Source organism: Tetrao urogallus (assembly GCF_951394365.1).
Source record: "Tetrao urogallus genome assembly, chromosome: 4".
Lineage (NCBI taxonomy): Eukaryota > Metazoa > Chordata > Aves > Galliformes > Phasianidae > Tetrao > Tetrao urogallus.
The window spans coordinates 63,287,406-63,304,230 of NC_136817.1; the positions used below are offsets into that span (position 1 = coordinate 63,287,406).

The window sequence follows — 16,825 nt, forward strand, 5'->3', positions numbered from 1 at the left end:
ACAGTATTCACTATTCCTTTCCATAAATTGCTCCTCAAAATCTCTTTTCCCATGAGCAAAATCATATTTAACAAGAAAAAGACAACACTGCAAGTATCATCACGTGCCCTTACTTCCTGTTGCAACAAATACTAGTCATTAAACTGAGAAATACCACTGATAGAAAGATGGTACATGAGAACATACCCAGATAAAAAGAAACAAAAACAGCTTTAAGAATTTTTCCCTGAGCAAGCTGATGGCATCTCAGCAGGTTTAGGATAAACCTTATTTTCCCTTTCTTTGGCAAAGGGAAAATAGTCTAGGAGACATAATGATACTTCTGTACCCACGCTGTTAGCAGTGACATGAAACTAAAAATGAACTCAACAACAATGCTGGCAGAACTTAAGGGATTAGACAACATTTAAAGATAGATAACCAAACCATCATCATTATGTACAAGAAGAAATGGAAATATAACTGCTTTTCCAGTCTGCTGGAAACAACTTCAATCTGCCCAGAGCTGTCGTATCACCCTTTCATAACCTACGAACTCTGTAAGCACAGATCCAGGAAGCGTTCTGCTCGCAGTGAGCGTGCTGTAAGTGCAGTGCAGCCACCTCTGCTGTGCTCACACCAAAGCACACAGCCATGTCAGATTTCCTTCTGTGTAATAGCAGACAAGCAAGCAGTTCTCTGTCATTTAATCCAGTGACCTGGCAAACCTCATGTACTGTCCTTGAGGTACAAATCACATTTATTTTACTCATCCGGAAACTAAACCAGAAAGGCTAAGTCACTTATTTTAGATCAAGAAAAAAAAAAACTGGGAAGAATTCCATCTACTGATACGGCAACATGTTCACTAATGTCTCCTCCATGCGATAGGCACAATAAATCTGCATCTGCCCTAATGTTGTCATTTTCAAATTAAAAAAAATCCCTTTTCCAGGATACCTCAGAAAACACAGCTCCCTGCCCAGCTACCATCTCTCACCTGACACACATATTCTTTTTTTGTTCCCGTTCCTCGCTCAGATTTTTTGGATGATATAGACACTTCAGTCTGAGTTTCATCAGCACTTTCATAGGGAGACTCTGAGCGCTCATCTCCTGGGCCATCGAAGATCTGAAGATTAAACACACACGTTAGAGAAAGCAGCCACGTATGTGAACTTTTTTCAGAATGTCAACCAAAGGAAGCAAACAGACTGCAATTCAGGCTAACAGACTGAGGTAAGTTCTTCTGGTTTTGTTTCCCCACCTTTCAAAAGAGAATTTGATTAAATTCAAAGTATGCACTTGTGGAAGTCTCATCAACAGGGCAATGTAACAGCTACTGTCATAAACTCAACAATTGCCAAAACAAAACACCAAGACTTTGTAATATGGCATTTTATTTGTATTCAGTCCTATAACCCAGTTAGTCAGTGCCTAGCCAAAAACACAGGGACATGGTAAAAACCCACCATTAAAGCTTGAATACATGCTTTACATGGTATTAACAATGCATTTTAGAAAGAAACTCAGTAAAACTTCAAGCTGTATACCAGAGTCTCTGACTCAAATATCCTTCAAGAGAGTGACAACATTATACAGAAGAGAGAAAAACTATACGTAAGGAATGTCACAGTTGTCAACAAATTAAAATACTCCAAAAGATGACCTTGTCATGCATAAGTCTTACATAAAAAGCCTTACCAAATGTGTTAAAGTTAGAAGATTAAAAAAAAAATAATTCATCATTAGCTTTAAGGACAAAATTCCTAACATTCAAGAGAAAACACCGTGCTGTTTTCAGTCCAACAGAATTCAGGGATGGGATGCACATATGAGTCATGTTTTCTCCCTTGTTACAGCAGAAAATGCAGAATTTCATATTGCTGCCCCAGTCTGAACTCAAAAGCACTGTTATGGCTACAGACATTCTCTACGAGAGCATCACCATTTGCAACTGCAAAACAAACCTGTCACTTTTCTTGATACTTGTTCTAATGGTTATTCACACATGTCATCAAAAATAATGCCTCGAGTTCCTTCTGAGTTGTCTAACTGCTACCCACAGCTGATGATGCTTTCTTGAGGTATTTCACTTACAACAAAAGCTCTTTGGATTTTTTCTCCTGTGGAAGTACACTGCAATTAAACCCATTTCAATCCTTTTTGGTAAGCCAAAATTCAGTCTAAATTTCTCACTACAGAATTTTTTCCAGCCTCAGGAGAATTTTGGTTAGTTTTCTCTGACTGGAGACAGTATTCCCCAAGTCTCCAAGTACAACATCCAAAGCCATTGAGCATGTGAACTTCTCCTCTGCACTGCCTCTGTTCCACTGCCTAAGGATCTGCCCCAACCTTTTCAATGAAACACTGAAACTCAGTGCTCAAGAGATCATTTTGCCAAGAGCTGTTTGTCAGGACACCAACGCTCCACTCTATATGAAGAATTTGCTTTCTGTTTTCGTACATACAATCTTATATGCATCCATATTAAACTACACTTGATTAAAACTGGTCTGGCTCAGCAAGTAATTTAGATAGCTAAGTGCACACTCCCTATCAGGCCATCTCCGCATCATGTGCAAATTCATTAGAAGTGATATATTTTGAAATCAGAGATAAAAACATAAAGACATCAGGCTCAGTATTAGTCTTTATAGAATCCCTTGTGAAATGCTGACTTTGACTGATTACTTCTCACTGTTGCTGCCAGCTAACTTGTGTTCCTCCATTTAATGTTTGTTCTCTTTGAATGTGTCTAAAATTATTTCATAAATTGGATCTGTATTTTTTATTGAGATTACTTTCAAGACTCATATTACAAATTCATTTTCTCTGTGCAAAGGCAAGCTATTGAAGTAATTCCTACCTACATTTCATCTATAATACTTCTACAACTGGATTCATCTCGAGATTCTCCCTAATGGTTTTACAAGTGGTATCCTTCAGTGGGTTAAAAGAACTTGAACGTAAAACTGTTGCTTCGTTCAGATACCAGGAAATCTCTGATCTCTGGAAGGAGATGGAAAGTAGCAAACTGCAAATGCAGACTGTCTGCCTGGCCAGGAGTAGCCAGGTTTTGCTGGGAAATGCTGGATTAAGAAGGGTAGTACTGGAGTTCAGCAGAAATCCAGAAGTGTTTTCCCTTAGGGTTTAAGTAAACTTACACAACACTCTTCATTTCTGTTTAAACTCTTCCCATTGAAACACTACTTAGTATAAGCAGTGCACTCCTCTAACCTTTTTTAGTACGTCATTACATTCCTGTTACAACTAGCTAAAATTAGTCACATACGCTAATTTAATGCTACTGGTGTCCTCTGCATTTCCCCCACAGTGAAAACTTTTTCTTAAATCCTAAGTTAAAACTTTTATACACAAATCTGAAGAGGGAAGAGAATTGTTTTCCCACCATGCACCCCCTAGAGAAGGGCACCCTGCTGCCCCAGCTCCCTGCTCTGAAGGCAGAGCACAGAAACAGAACAAACCCTATGACACGTATGCCAAGACAAAGAAGAATAAGGTTTGCTTTACAGCAACAGTTAATTGGCTTGTCTTTGGTTTACGTAGTAGTAAATAGTCAAATGAAGGATGCATATGAAAAGGTAATCCTATGGACGGATGGAAGCCTTTCACAAACCCCTTAGACAGGGGCTACAAAATCACAGCCATGCACGAACCACAGATTGAAAACCACTTCCTTATAGACCTGGAATTTTATTGTCCTACTTAGGGTTAATGCAATAGCCCATCATTTACATTGAATGGTTACTGTGCTAAAGCAGTGCTGGCAAGAATTGGATGCTACCGTCACAGCCACAAAACCCAAATTCTTGCAAAATTTTAAGACAGAACTTGGCAATTCACAGCAGCCTATAGATTCATGATGGATCTCATGCATGAATACGTATCACACGAACAAAATATCTGTAGACAATCAGCTACAAGGCTACCAGGCTGAGAGTATCTTGCAGGAAAAATACCACCTCTGCTTTGCAATCACCAGGAGCCCTGAGCAAATCACAGATCAGACCTCCATTCAGCACCAACACTGCACTAAGCAACCGAGAGGGACATACTGCTGCAACGTCAAAAGATCACTCAATCTCTAAGTTTAGCATTGGACTTAAATTGCTTTGTGCAGGGTGCTACAATCCCAAAGGTGCATCCCACCCAACACTCAGAGCTACTATCATCAACACTTGAGTTTTCATGGTAGCTAATTTTAGGGAGCAAACGACAGGCATGGTGAGCAGAGTTCCTCTTACACTTGTAAGAGAGGGATGCCTTTCTGGAGGAGAATTCCGAGTTTAAACTCATGTTCTCAATCTCACTTTCTACTGCTCATCTCCTCAGTAAATAACTCTATTCCGTACACTCATTCTTTGGGTCTGCTCCCTGTGATCAGAGCCAGAATCTGGGAGCTCAGCTCCTGAGGCCATCCAGGAAAAGCTGATGGAGATATAACCGAGCCAAATGTGTACCTGTCCCCTGAAGGCCTGTGAGATGCTGGAACAATCTGTCGAAAACATTTTTTGGAGGACCTACAACAAAATGGCACACAGAACAGGAAAAGGCCGGGGCAACTGCCTGCAGCCTGAGCATGCTGCGACAGCACAGCCAGGGCTCCCAGCCACCAGGGAACAGTTCCACAATAAAAATACCTTCTGATTAAAAACGCTAACTGAAGCGGATTTATAAGACGGCTGGAAATCACTTTCTGCAGTAAAACAGTGCCACCTCTAAAATTAAACATTAACACTCATGGGATTTGTTAACACAGCTAATACGTCACATCGTGACAGATGTGATGGATGGATATGCATTCAGCACAAACCAATACAAGTTTTTGTGGTCTTTTTCTTTTTTTCTAAAATTGTTAAGTCAAACGTGAATCTTCCTTGTGATCATGCCAGAGCTTGCCCTTTCCTTATTTTTGTAACATAATCTCCCTAGAAAAGTAAATTGCACATAATTACCTCTTCTAATATTTAGGCAAAGGTTCAAAGGAAGCCACACTTAGATTAGTGGCGAAACCTGTTAATTAGTAATTCACAGCAGTTGCCGGTTTGCTGTGTTATTCTGTTGCACATGTTGAATAATACCTTACTTTTCATAAAGGCAAAGTAAAACTTTTAAGACAGTGTAAATTTAGGGGGAGAAAAGGCAAAGCTGTTCAGCTCAGCTGTGCGACTGACAAGTTGCAGCAATGAGTCCTGTCCTGTCCTCCCAGTCCCATCATCACAGGCGTTCTCCATTAGCAATTAACAATGCTGTAGCACGGAACCAGCATCCTCACAAGCACCAGCACACTTCACATTCTGCACGGCAGACAGGCTTTCCTCTCAACTACAAAACAACTCAGTTTCAGAGTAGTTGCTGTTAGAGGCTTTCACAGGGCGCTGGCTGAACACAGAGCAACCAGCTGATATTTGAGAACTCAAATCCAGGTCTTTTTAGTGAAAACTGCATCTGCGAGCACACAGGAGATAGGAGAGAAAGGGAAAAATCTGAGTTGAAAACAAGGACTAATTGAAATCATCAGGAGCTTTACTTCCTGTTCCCCTCAGATTCTCACAGCTATCTTTCCTTTTGGAAGTACGTTATCCACTGCTCACACGCATGAGACTCAGAGAGAACGTGGAAGGACACGTGATTACCTTTTTTTTAGACAACTTTTTTTTTTTTTTTTTTTAAAACACGCTTTCTATAGCTTTGTTATTGGGAAAATATTCATTACTGAGTCAAACTGGAACAACATTTTTGGCATCTCTGTACATTCTTTGGTTTTAGTATGGTATTTTTACCATGTTTTAGCAACTGAAAGATACAAACTCTGGCAACAGATCACAGTATTAAGAATTGGGTCTACTGATGTCAACGTACATTGATCATACATCTTACGTACTTCAACGTTTGGGTAATAGTTATTCAGATCTACGACAGTACAACAATCAGGGCATCAAGACTTTACAACTCCAACGTTGTTGTAATTTCCTTTGGAAGCAAGCCTTTTGCATATGTTAAAACTCCCTATTCACAATAATCAAAAGAAGCATTTAATGGATTCTTTCAGACAAACATTGACCTACTTCTAGAAAGACTGTGGAAGAATGGTTATAAAAGCAATCTCCAGCATTAATTCCTCACTGAATGAAGATGCTTTGCATGCTGCAATGTTTGATGTATAAAGGCAGGTTACACCAGCAACCAATACGGTGGGCAATTGTTTAATTGCTAAATATAAGATTTCTACTGCTTAATTACTGTATCTAAAAGGTTGTGCAAAAGTGATATTCAGTGTGCACAGAGATGTGAGGACAGATTGTAGAATAATGTACTTTCCTTCTCAAGGTTATGCTGAGTAAGTAAGAATTCATGTTTGATGGCTGCTGTTGGTCAGGCTAAGAAAGGAGGAAGAAATGTGTGTATATTTACATTTAAAATAATAAACCAGAGTACGGAAAGGAAGTAAATTGAGTCAGCAATGTATAGAATGTGATTTTATATGTTTATATTCTTAATTTTGTCTTTTTATTGAAGCTGTCTAGAAAGACGTGAGGAGAGGGCAGGAAAAGGATTCAACAGAAGCATTATGTAAAAATCACTTTTAAAATGTTTTTCTTCTAATTCTTTCCTCAGCTACACCACTGAGAGTTCCAGCTCACTGCACCATCAACCAAGGCATTCAACGGTGAAAGGACAAAGCACTAACGTATGGAAACATCTTTCACTCTTACATCATTCAGTACATCTAAATGTTAACCTCAACTCTGCAACAATTTTTAAAGTATTCTTTACAATCAGATTCCCAATTCAAGTTTTAGCCAGAAATTTCAGCAGAAATGTGAGCCAATTCCTTATTCCTTCTGGCTTTTCTTTTTTTTTTTAAATGACATGCATGTTGGCATGTAAGCTCAGCTTGCAAATTTCTAGAATGACGTGGATGAATTCTGCAAGTGGCACCATTAGTTCCACATCTGGATGGTTGAAATGTCATGCATTTAAAACATATATATATATGCACGCACACACATATATGGCACTGACATATATTGGATGATTGAATGCCAACTGAGAGTATAATACAAGAAAGGATGATGTGGAATTTAAGAAGTCAAATGATCCTGCGTTTCAAAGAATTGAGTGAGAACGAAGTGAAATGCTTTGTGGATATTTACTCCATCCACCCATTTTTTTTCTATTCAAAATTTTCTACTCCATTAACAATTTTCCACTTCCTTTCTGACAGCTCCCAAATCAAACAGTGCCAGCAAAACCACTACATCATAATTTCAAGGAAAAAGATGTTCAGAAATCCCAGATCTGAAAACAAATGGCTGTACTCATCCATCTGCAACCTAAGAATTCGAAGAAAAAAAAAGTTGCTAGAGGATGAACATAAAATGCAACTGTTCTGACCTTCAAGGCTGACTCTCAACCAGCTGCTGATGTGGCCATTAAGTGTGCTTTTTGATTTAACCTTAGGATTAAGTCTTCATTTTTAAAAGCTGATATCTAAAAACCATTTTGCTGGCTCATGTCATCTTAGGGTGGGGGAGGGGGTGTAGGTGATGACTTTTTTTCTTCCCTGTCTTTAAAGGATGAGAACATCAATATTTGCTGAGGCAAAAGCCCACACCTCATGAAACGTAAGGTTTTCAAATACTATCCACACTGTACATTAGAAATTGCAAAGTGTAAAAGGTTCAAATACACTTCAGTGCTTATTGGCTTCACCAGGAATTTTCATTTCCTACAGCCAATTCAGACATGCTTTCCCTGCACAGCGTATCAAGGTTCAAAATGAAATTGGAAATTGCAGTGAGAAAGTTGCTAGCATTTATGTATCCATGGTGTGCACACAGGAATGGGCTCCAACAGTCATCACTCCACCAGCTGCAAACCCCTTCAGATTTTTTCTAGCTACCAAAGTGCAATTTTCATTAAAATGTACACGCTCTTCCTCAGAGCACTTTATCAACACATTCAGTCTTGTGAAAGCAGCTCTTGTATTACTCAAATGTGCTTGTTAAACAGCATACATTAAGAATACAAGCTGTGGTCTTAGTCATATTAAGATCAGGTTGCTCTTCTGTCACGTTGTGCTTAATCAGCTAGAAAATCAACTAAAGGGCAAATACTTTCAGACAGGAAAGTTAACCCTCCTGCTTTCCTTTGTTTGACTCAAACATCTTTTGTTTTATAATCCCAGTTGTAAAACATAAAATGGAAACAAAATCCAAAACGTAGATTTCCTTTAAAGCTAGGGGTATAGAAAATAAAAAGAGCATGGCAGAAGCAAGCCACCTCTGCTGCAGATTGATCAAGATCCACAAAAAAAAGTAACCTACTGCTTTCAGGTCACCCACTATCTCTAACAGCTATTTTGCATCTTCTTGTAAGCATTTTATATCATGTTTCCATGACTTCTGAATGCTGTTGGCTATTAAGCTCCACTGTGCTTAGAACTAGGGACACTGCTACAAACTCAGACTTCCTGCAGTGACTTCAGCATCAGTGATGTCCATACCACAATCAGGCAGGAGGAAGTGGACTAGTCTAGCTAAGAGCTTCCTATTGAAAGACTGGAGTATGGATCTTCTGATAAGGAAACTTGTTAGTCCTTCCACAGAGATTTACCAACTGCCTTTTCTTCTTAACAAAAGTCTTAATGACTAATTGTGTAGTTGTTGTTTCTTGTTAAATCTAAGCACAAGATATATAAAAATATATAAACAACATGCAGATAGATCAGACTGTATTCGAAAGACAATCTATTGTGCACCCACACGCAGACAGAAAAACTGACAGAGCCAATTGAGTTACAGTTAACATTTCCTTTATTTCAGTATAAGAATTCCTGAACTGAAGAATGGTATTTTGGCCCATACTGCTAGACTAGATCAATTCTTTAAGTATGCGGTGCCACAAGTGTACATAGTACTATCATAGCAAAAAGACGGCCTGGGACAAGTTTCATTTTTATTATTAGCAGTAGTTAGACGTTTCAGGTAAGGATATTATGCATTTCTGAATTTGCCTGGAAAGTTAATAAGAATTTTGAGAACATTTTAAAACATTATAAAATTGCCTCTTGACACCCACGATACTTTGGTACGAGATGTGGAATAAAAACCTACATGTGATAAACATTCAGTAAACAGATTCTCTGCACTCCAAAGCCTAAGTAATACACAAGCTGAGAGTAATTACATAAGAAACTTAATTTTCTACACAAAACGTGCTGCCAAAGAACAAGACTCAAACCTAGAACTTTTTTTTTTCCACGTGAAAGTGAAAGCATCGTAACAAAGCAGTATGGCCTGGTAGGCAATGCAAGTCATTTCAACTGTTAGAGGCTTTGGCAAAGGTTTAGCACGAAAGAAGTCCAATTACTTGCAGTGTTTCACAAAACCATACCCCTGACTGCTTATTGGTGCTTTGAAACAGGGAAGCGAACTCTATAGGCATACAGAAACAAACAGGAAACAACTGTCTGCTAGGTCATGAAGGATGTAAAGAGAAACTAAATATTGTTATTCTTAAGCCTTGTTTTGAAGAGAAAACTATCATTGAAGGAAGCTAAGAATAAAATGCCAGAAAGACATTGATACATATATTTTTAGAACAACCTGCAAGCATATCTTCAACTATTTTTTCTTCAGGGCAGTAGTTTCTTAAAAATAATGTGAATTTCCTTCTTCCTTTCTGTTCTTAGGATCACAAAGGCAGTTATTTTTACCTTTATTAAGCATGCCTGGAGTATTTTAGTTGTATAATGTAGGACAATTAGACTCCAGGGTTGATAAATGGAGCTGACGTACTTAGTTGCAAGTTGTACATGTCTCATGACTGCCTTCTGGTTCAAACAGCTTACCTTTTAAGTTCTGTATGTATTCTTCCCATTCTGTATAGATACTAATACCCATTAAACAAAAACCAAAAACACAGATAAAAGAAATCTGCCTCAAATTAGTAATTAAAAAAAATGTACTGTTTAATAAGCACAAGAAAAGCAAAACTTAAGGCTACTGTCTTACATTATTAGGCAATGGAAATACAAGAAGTTGGAGCTATAACCAGCAGCTGAGCATGTTTTGACACTGGACGCTATACAAAGAATTCCCTCTAGGGAAGACACGAACTTACATTAAAAACAACACTTTCAAGATCTTTCTTTTTTCAACTGCCATCTGCTGGTCAGCTCCTACTTCATAGGGGTACGATGAATGACAAACTAGCTAACAATTTAGAGTATTACATGTTCTTTATTTTGTCCTCTTTAAAGATATCATGATTCTCTGACAAAGTTCAGAGGTAGTATCTAGACCCTACAGGATACTGTGACATTAATCTACTGTGAACAATCCATTCAATTTAATGAAGCCAGCCAATAACGACAAAAATTGATTGAAAAGCTAGAACAGGTATGTCTTGTGCAAATACACAAAATGTACTAATAATCCAACAACAATGGTAATGCAAAGCCTTTTTTTATTTATTAAAAAATACTGGTTACACTCTACTGGCACCTACTACATTATTGAGGGGTAGAAGGAGAAGGCAAATGACAGCACTTGCATCTCTTTTCAAAAATACGAGGTTTTGGATGGTTACATCGAATCTTATAGCAGCAGTAAAGTACTACACTGAACTTCTGTGGACTTGGAAATGTTGATTATCTTTCCCACACTATGCCCCACAGCTCCTCATTAAGAAATAGATTTCAAGGAAATTACTGCTGATGCCAAGTGCCCAGAAGTAAAATTAAGTACTTTTTTTTCCCCAAGATTATATGCAGGTATGACATTTACTCATTCATGTATAAATGTCAAATAAAAACAAAGGCATTGCTTTTTTTTTTGTCCATTGACTTAGAGAAAATCCTTACTGGTCCTGTCCATCATGTTAAAGTAATTAAAACCCCCATTTTATGAAAGGAGCAAAGGCCTACCTACCTTTTACCCTCTGGTATGTTGGGAGAAGCCCAATCCATGGTTCTCTCTCCCTTCTAAATTAGGCACCTAAAATGACTTATGGATTAAAAATTTGGGCTTCTGTTCATTTTGTAATATTTCAAGTATTCCCATTAAAAATACCCCAAATAACAATAACAACCATCCAAAATCTTTGTAAATTGTCAAAATAAGATGATCTTTCAAAGAAGAAAAAAAAAACCAACTGTGCACACCCCTCTTTACTAAACACACTTCTACTAAACTTTAGTTGCAATGAGTGACATTTAAGAGGTTTGCAACTAGCTACAGTCCTTGACAAATAACAGTTATATGCAGGCTTCCTTCTAGAACAAGCCGTCCACAAGTAGCAAGGCAAAAAAAGAAGGAAAAAAAACCCAAAACCATACAGCCAGAATCCACTTAATATTGCTTGGTGAAGGTGTATGTGCTTGTGGAATACGCAGTATTTTTTTTCACCTTTGTCAGAAGAGCATTTAAGTCAACACTTAGAAGTGTAATAGTGAACACAAATATAAAAGTTAGTCAGCAAATGTATTTAATGTTGAAAAGAATTACATCCTACTCAGTTAGCAGAGCAAGGCTTTCAGCACTGCATGATTGCGTTTATTTTTTAAAACTCTTTCCCTCGTCTTTCCGGAGAAGCTTTCTCTCTGGATGAACTCTCTCAGGACATACATGTAGTTAGCTGTTTAGACAAGTGCTAAATCACAGTACAAAAGGGAAAAAGGATTTTAAAGCCACCCACAACATCCAAGGTTTATATCTTTCCTTGTTTTGTGAGTTCAGAAATACATGCCTGTCATATATATATATATTTAATATTTATTTAAAAGCAAAATAAATCTATTATCAAATTATCAAACAAATTGGGTCCAACCCTTAGCTGGTAAAACTTTGTGTCAGTGCAGCTTTAAACCATTTAAGGATCCAGCCCACTGTTATCTACTCCTCAAGCCACCTAGCTCCCCTCAGGTCTATGTTTTTTTGATAGGGTACATTTTTGTTATGTTGACTGCAGGAGGGTTGGCACTAGATGTTCTTTGAGGTCCTTTTCAACCAAGGCCATTCTATGTTTCTATAATTAAACCGTTTTGAAACATCAGGAAAACACTCACAGGAAAGTATTCACTTTCTAATCTGTATATCTGCCTTATGAGCACTGTATGATGTCAATTTTTCTCACACTTCTTGCTATTCAGCAGTAGCTGAGTAAATAGAGTGAAGTTTTAAGATTTTCATCTCAGCCTAAACAGTCATTTCAATTTTTACATGTAAACTGCTAAGACACAACCCAAAATCCTACAAAAATGAGATTTTTATAGAGAAAGATTTCTGTAGGCTTCATTCTTTTTTTTTTTTTTTTTTTAATAACGCTATAAACAGAAATAAAATCTTTCTCCTGAGATTACAAAATTTAGAGACGCGTATTTAGAATGAAAAATATAGTATGATCCTTAAATGAGTCTGGCTTAATAGCTGGTCCCAAATACAAACAGCTTAGATTGCAAGTTCCGACTGTAAAGTCAAAACAGAAGAAAGTGTTATGCCAATGATAACTGGGACTTTCTCAATTGCAAGAACAAAATGAGAACAAGTGTTAGTTTTTCTGACCACTGCCCTGGACATTTTTTTCTGGTGGGACTTCTTTAGTTTATTTTATTTGGGTACAGGAGGGAGAATGCAAGGTGGTTTTTTTTTGTTTGTTTTTTTTATAAAAGGTATTTTCAAGTTACAGTAAGATAAACAGCCATTAACATGCAACCTTCCCCACCCCCAAAAGGTAAACCATTTATGAACATAGTCTAGATATTTTAACTGCATTCATTATAGTGTCTAAGCACCTCATGCTTTTTGTTTAGGGAGACTAAAGAGTCTCTAGGATATTTGGAAGCCCTACTCCCTCATTAGCAGGCAAGTCTTTTCTCTACAACTTCTGTAATACAAACTTCTTGAAGGTGTTTGTCCATGGATAGTTTAATAAATCCTACCAACTACATTTCTGAATCCACCTGCAACACAGCATGCATACTTGACCCTCATGCTGCTACTCTTTGGCTGATTTGTCTTAATAGAGTAGATAACTCGGGGAACGGTTCAAGGGATTGTATGAATACAATTCAGGTACATACATTTCATTTATTGTATGTCAATTGAAAAGAATTACAGTTCCAAATATGCAGAGCTAAGACTATGATTAGTAAGTATCAAAAAGATACTTCCTTCACTGCCTGCTTAACTCTTCAGACAATGAAGCTATTTGCATCACAGAGAAATAGCACTTAAACAGCCTGAAAACTAATCTGAGCTTAAAGGGGCTCTGCTCAGAAAACTGTCCAGTTCTACATTGGAGGATTAGGAAACTTGCTTCAATATAAAAGCTATGGCAACATGACAATATTGAGTTACATAATGTAACTAATGTAGTACGCTTACATAAAGTCTGTAGAAGAAAATACAGAACACACTGGCATTTTACTTTGCCTCTAACAGAAGGTTACAATTCTAAAACTTCGTTGGTAAATACATTAAAAACCACAATAATATTTTGACGTCCCCGAATCAGACGTTCTTGTTACAATAAATGAATTTGCAATGCACACATTAACAGGTTTCACAGAGGCCAGAACTGTAACTTGTCTAGAGCACCAACGTTAGAGAATTCGCCTTTGTTTTTTGCTTTTAAACAAAAAGATTCACACCTGAATATTTCTGTAATTAAATGGCTGTGTGCAAACACCATTTTTTTTTTACCTCATTCTCAGTTAAGGAAGCTGAAGGAGATGAACTTTTGCTAAAAGCAAGAGTTGAAGATTCTGCTGCTGAAGCCCGATTTCGCTTCTTCAGAGGTTTACATGCATCAGACAGATTTTTCGTTGCTGTAAAATAATTTTGGTTTACAAAGTGAAGTTTGGAACTTTAAAACGTTATCTCCCTGAAGCCATTTAAAATATTCCTTCAGATAAAAGAAGGAATGATTTACATAGGTCTTGTGGGCATTTATGTAAGGCTGAGAAAACAAGAAGTTTCTGAAATCACGTTTTTGCTTGATTTTAAAAGCAAAGAGGTTTCTATTAAGCAAATACATACTACAGATGACTAAAAAATGTTTTCTCCAAGCACTTACGTCTATTTAAAGCAAAACACCTTGTGACTTATGACCTCGTCAAAGCAGAGGTAGCAGGTATGTCCTCAAATAAGCACTAGAAGGTCTACGTTATCTAATCAGAATCTGCGTACCACTAATACTTTGTTAAGAGAACAGGGACAAGGTACCAGACATATCACCACTTCTATGTTGTGCAGAACTTTCTGAAGCTTATTCATCTTTGGAATTTCATTATAGTATCTAAAGAGACATGCTCTTGCAGAAGTTATCTTAACCTTGAACATCTGGTTTTTGGTACAAGGTTATTTAGAATTCCCTCTCATGCACCGCACTGCCTCCCATAAAGCATCATTTAAAAGGTCTAAAATTACATAGTAACTGATTGCAGTGATGGTCACTGTACTTGTTTTATTGGGTAACTGAAGAACAAATTGGAGCAGTAGGATTTTTATCGCTGCTCTCCAAGATCACAGGGCTATATTGTACACAATAGCTTTAATTTGGTGCCATCAAATGGTGAACTTGTGAACTGCTGCTCTAAATCAGCAATGCACAATTTCAAGCAAGTATAATGCTGCAAAATGGTGGTAGTGAAGGAAGAGGGCACAGTCTCCCCCAGTCTGTGGCACAGTGGCTGTATCTTGTTATTGCATCAGCAAATTTAGCTGACTACCTCAGACAACCTGTTTATTTTTATATTATTTAATTGAAAAAGTTACATTAAAACTTATTCTGACCACATTACCTGACTGGTTCTTTTGTGAAGAGGAGGTTTCTGTGACCTTAGTAGAGTTTGTTTTTGGTGTTTTGTCATTGCTTGTCTCCCTCTGTCACAAAAAAAAAAAAAAAAAGAAAAATAAAAAAACTCCTAATTTATGAGTGGTTGGACAAAACTAGCAATTACTTCTGGATTTATGTTATTAAGGTGACTTTACAAATACCTGCATGGTAACGTTGTTAATCTACCCCCATTTAAGTAATTTTTTTAAAGCTTACGTACAAAACAGGGTACAAACCCATAAACAAATGAGTAAAATTAAAGAACACGGTAATCCAGCATCCCACTTATCCATCCCAAACTCAGCATTTCAGAAAGGGGAACTCTATATGAAAACAAAACATGTAAATTACCCTTTCTATCTTGGTCTGAACTGGTCAAATTAAAACCTTTAATTATTAAGGGTAAACTGCAGAAGTACTATATAAATTTGAGAATAAATGCAGAATTTAAGTCTCAGAGGCTTGCTTTCAACTCTAAACTTGCAGCAGTGCCATTTTAAAAATTACTATGGTTAAGATTGTTCCAGCATTTCCAAAATATAAACACTATTATCACGGAAGCATATGCAATGAATAAAGTTGCTCCAGACTGAGAATTTATCATCAGAATTTATCCCCTAAACTGGGGAAATTGTTGTCAAAGCTGTGTCAAAATTAGACAGTGTTATTTTCTTTGTATCTCACAAACTTATTCAAATTGTAAGAGCATAAAATCGTATCAAACTGCTCAACGCTATAAAATGCTCAAATGAGCAATAAGAAAAAAGTCCACAGCACAAATATTATGTACTTTTTCATATTCTTTATCTGACTGTTTTATAAAAGATGTCGAGGTGAGAAGGTGAGAAGGTACTGAGAAGGTGAGACTGTACTACAAATGTGCTGCACTACACTTCTACTGATGTCTAAATAGACCAAGGCACCCTACCACTGATGCTGCTGTGTTCAATGAATAAAAATGTACAGGATAATTCACACAATTTAAAGCAGCCTTTACAGAAACCCCTCCGTTAACGTGCATTTTACATACATCTTGAAAGCATCGATGAATGAAAAGACTTCAAGACTTTCATATACTTACTATAATTTAGTCTCTTGTGAAACAACATTCAGATTCTGTAAGTAAGAGTTTAGGACAAAAAGAAAAGGGTAATGCACAGCAAGTGCTCTTGAAAAATCAGTAAGCCTTCACGTATCCCAAAAGATTGTAACATAAGTCTACACACAATCTGGGAATAGTAGAAGGAAGTGTACAGCTAGTGTTTGGTTTTTTGAATCATTGTGTAGACACTGTTGCTGTCATTCACTACATTTTCTACTAAGCAGCAGCACACACAGCTATGATCCTGGGCTGGTGGAAGCAGGAAGATGACTAAAAGATTCTCCAGTAAAAAAAAAAAAACAAAAGCAGAAAAAAGCCATTCTACGATAACTGATCCTTCTGTGGGCAGAAGACAAAAAGTACTGCCTTGTGCACTTAGAGTTTCCAAATCACACAGTATTTATACGCACCAGACGCCGTAAATCTACTTCTGATAAATTAAACAAAGGACACCACTTTATGTATGAAGCACGTTACCTAAGTCAGTATTATCAGTGGTGTGTATCTTATTAGAATAACTTATCTCAGTTATTTATTTATTTAATAGTCACATCTGCATCATGGTATCAAAGATAGCAGAATCTCCTCTTCGTGAGCTATACTGTAACCACCCTTTATTCTACTTGTGATCGTCGAGGCCAACTGCAACAAAAACTGGTCAGGCAGTAAAGAAGGAACTTTTATTTCATTCAAAACAGGGGCTTGGTAACAAGGGTTAATTTCAATAAATAAATTTAAGTATTTCCCTGTATCTAGTGCATTATAGTAATTCAAATCAATTAGACATATATTTGAAGTTTCTAAAAAATTTCTCCTAGAATATAAAATGGATATTCAATCACTGGCCTCTCAGAGCAGAAAGCGCAAAAAACACTT

At 37.2% G+C, this 16,825-nt stretch overlaps 1 protein-coding gene across 1 annotated transcript in view; it reads right to left on the bottom strand.

Annotated features, from left to right (window-relative positions):
* NSD2 (nuclear receptor binding SET domain protein 2) overlaps positions 1-16,825 on the bottom strand; it is a gene marked incomplete at both ends in the record, with an annotated part of 58,719 nt that overhangs the window by 10,407 nt on the left and 31,487 nt on the right. Inside the window, 3 exons of the mRNA XM_079534857.1 lie at positions 980-1,111; positions 13,713-13,837; positions 14,813-14,894. Coding sequence (XP_079390983.1) covers positions 980-1,111; positions 13,713-13,837; positions 14,813-14,894 — 339 coding nt within the window. The remainder of the gene's footprint in view (positions 1-979; positions 1,112-13,712; positions 13,838-14,812; positions 14,895-16,825) is intronic.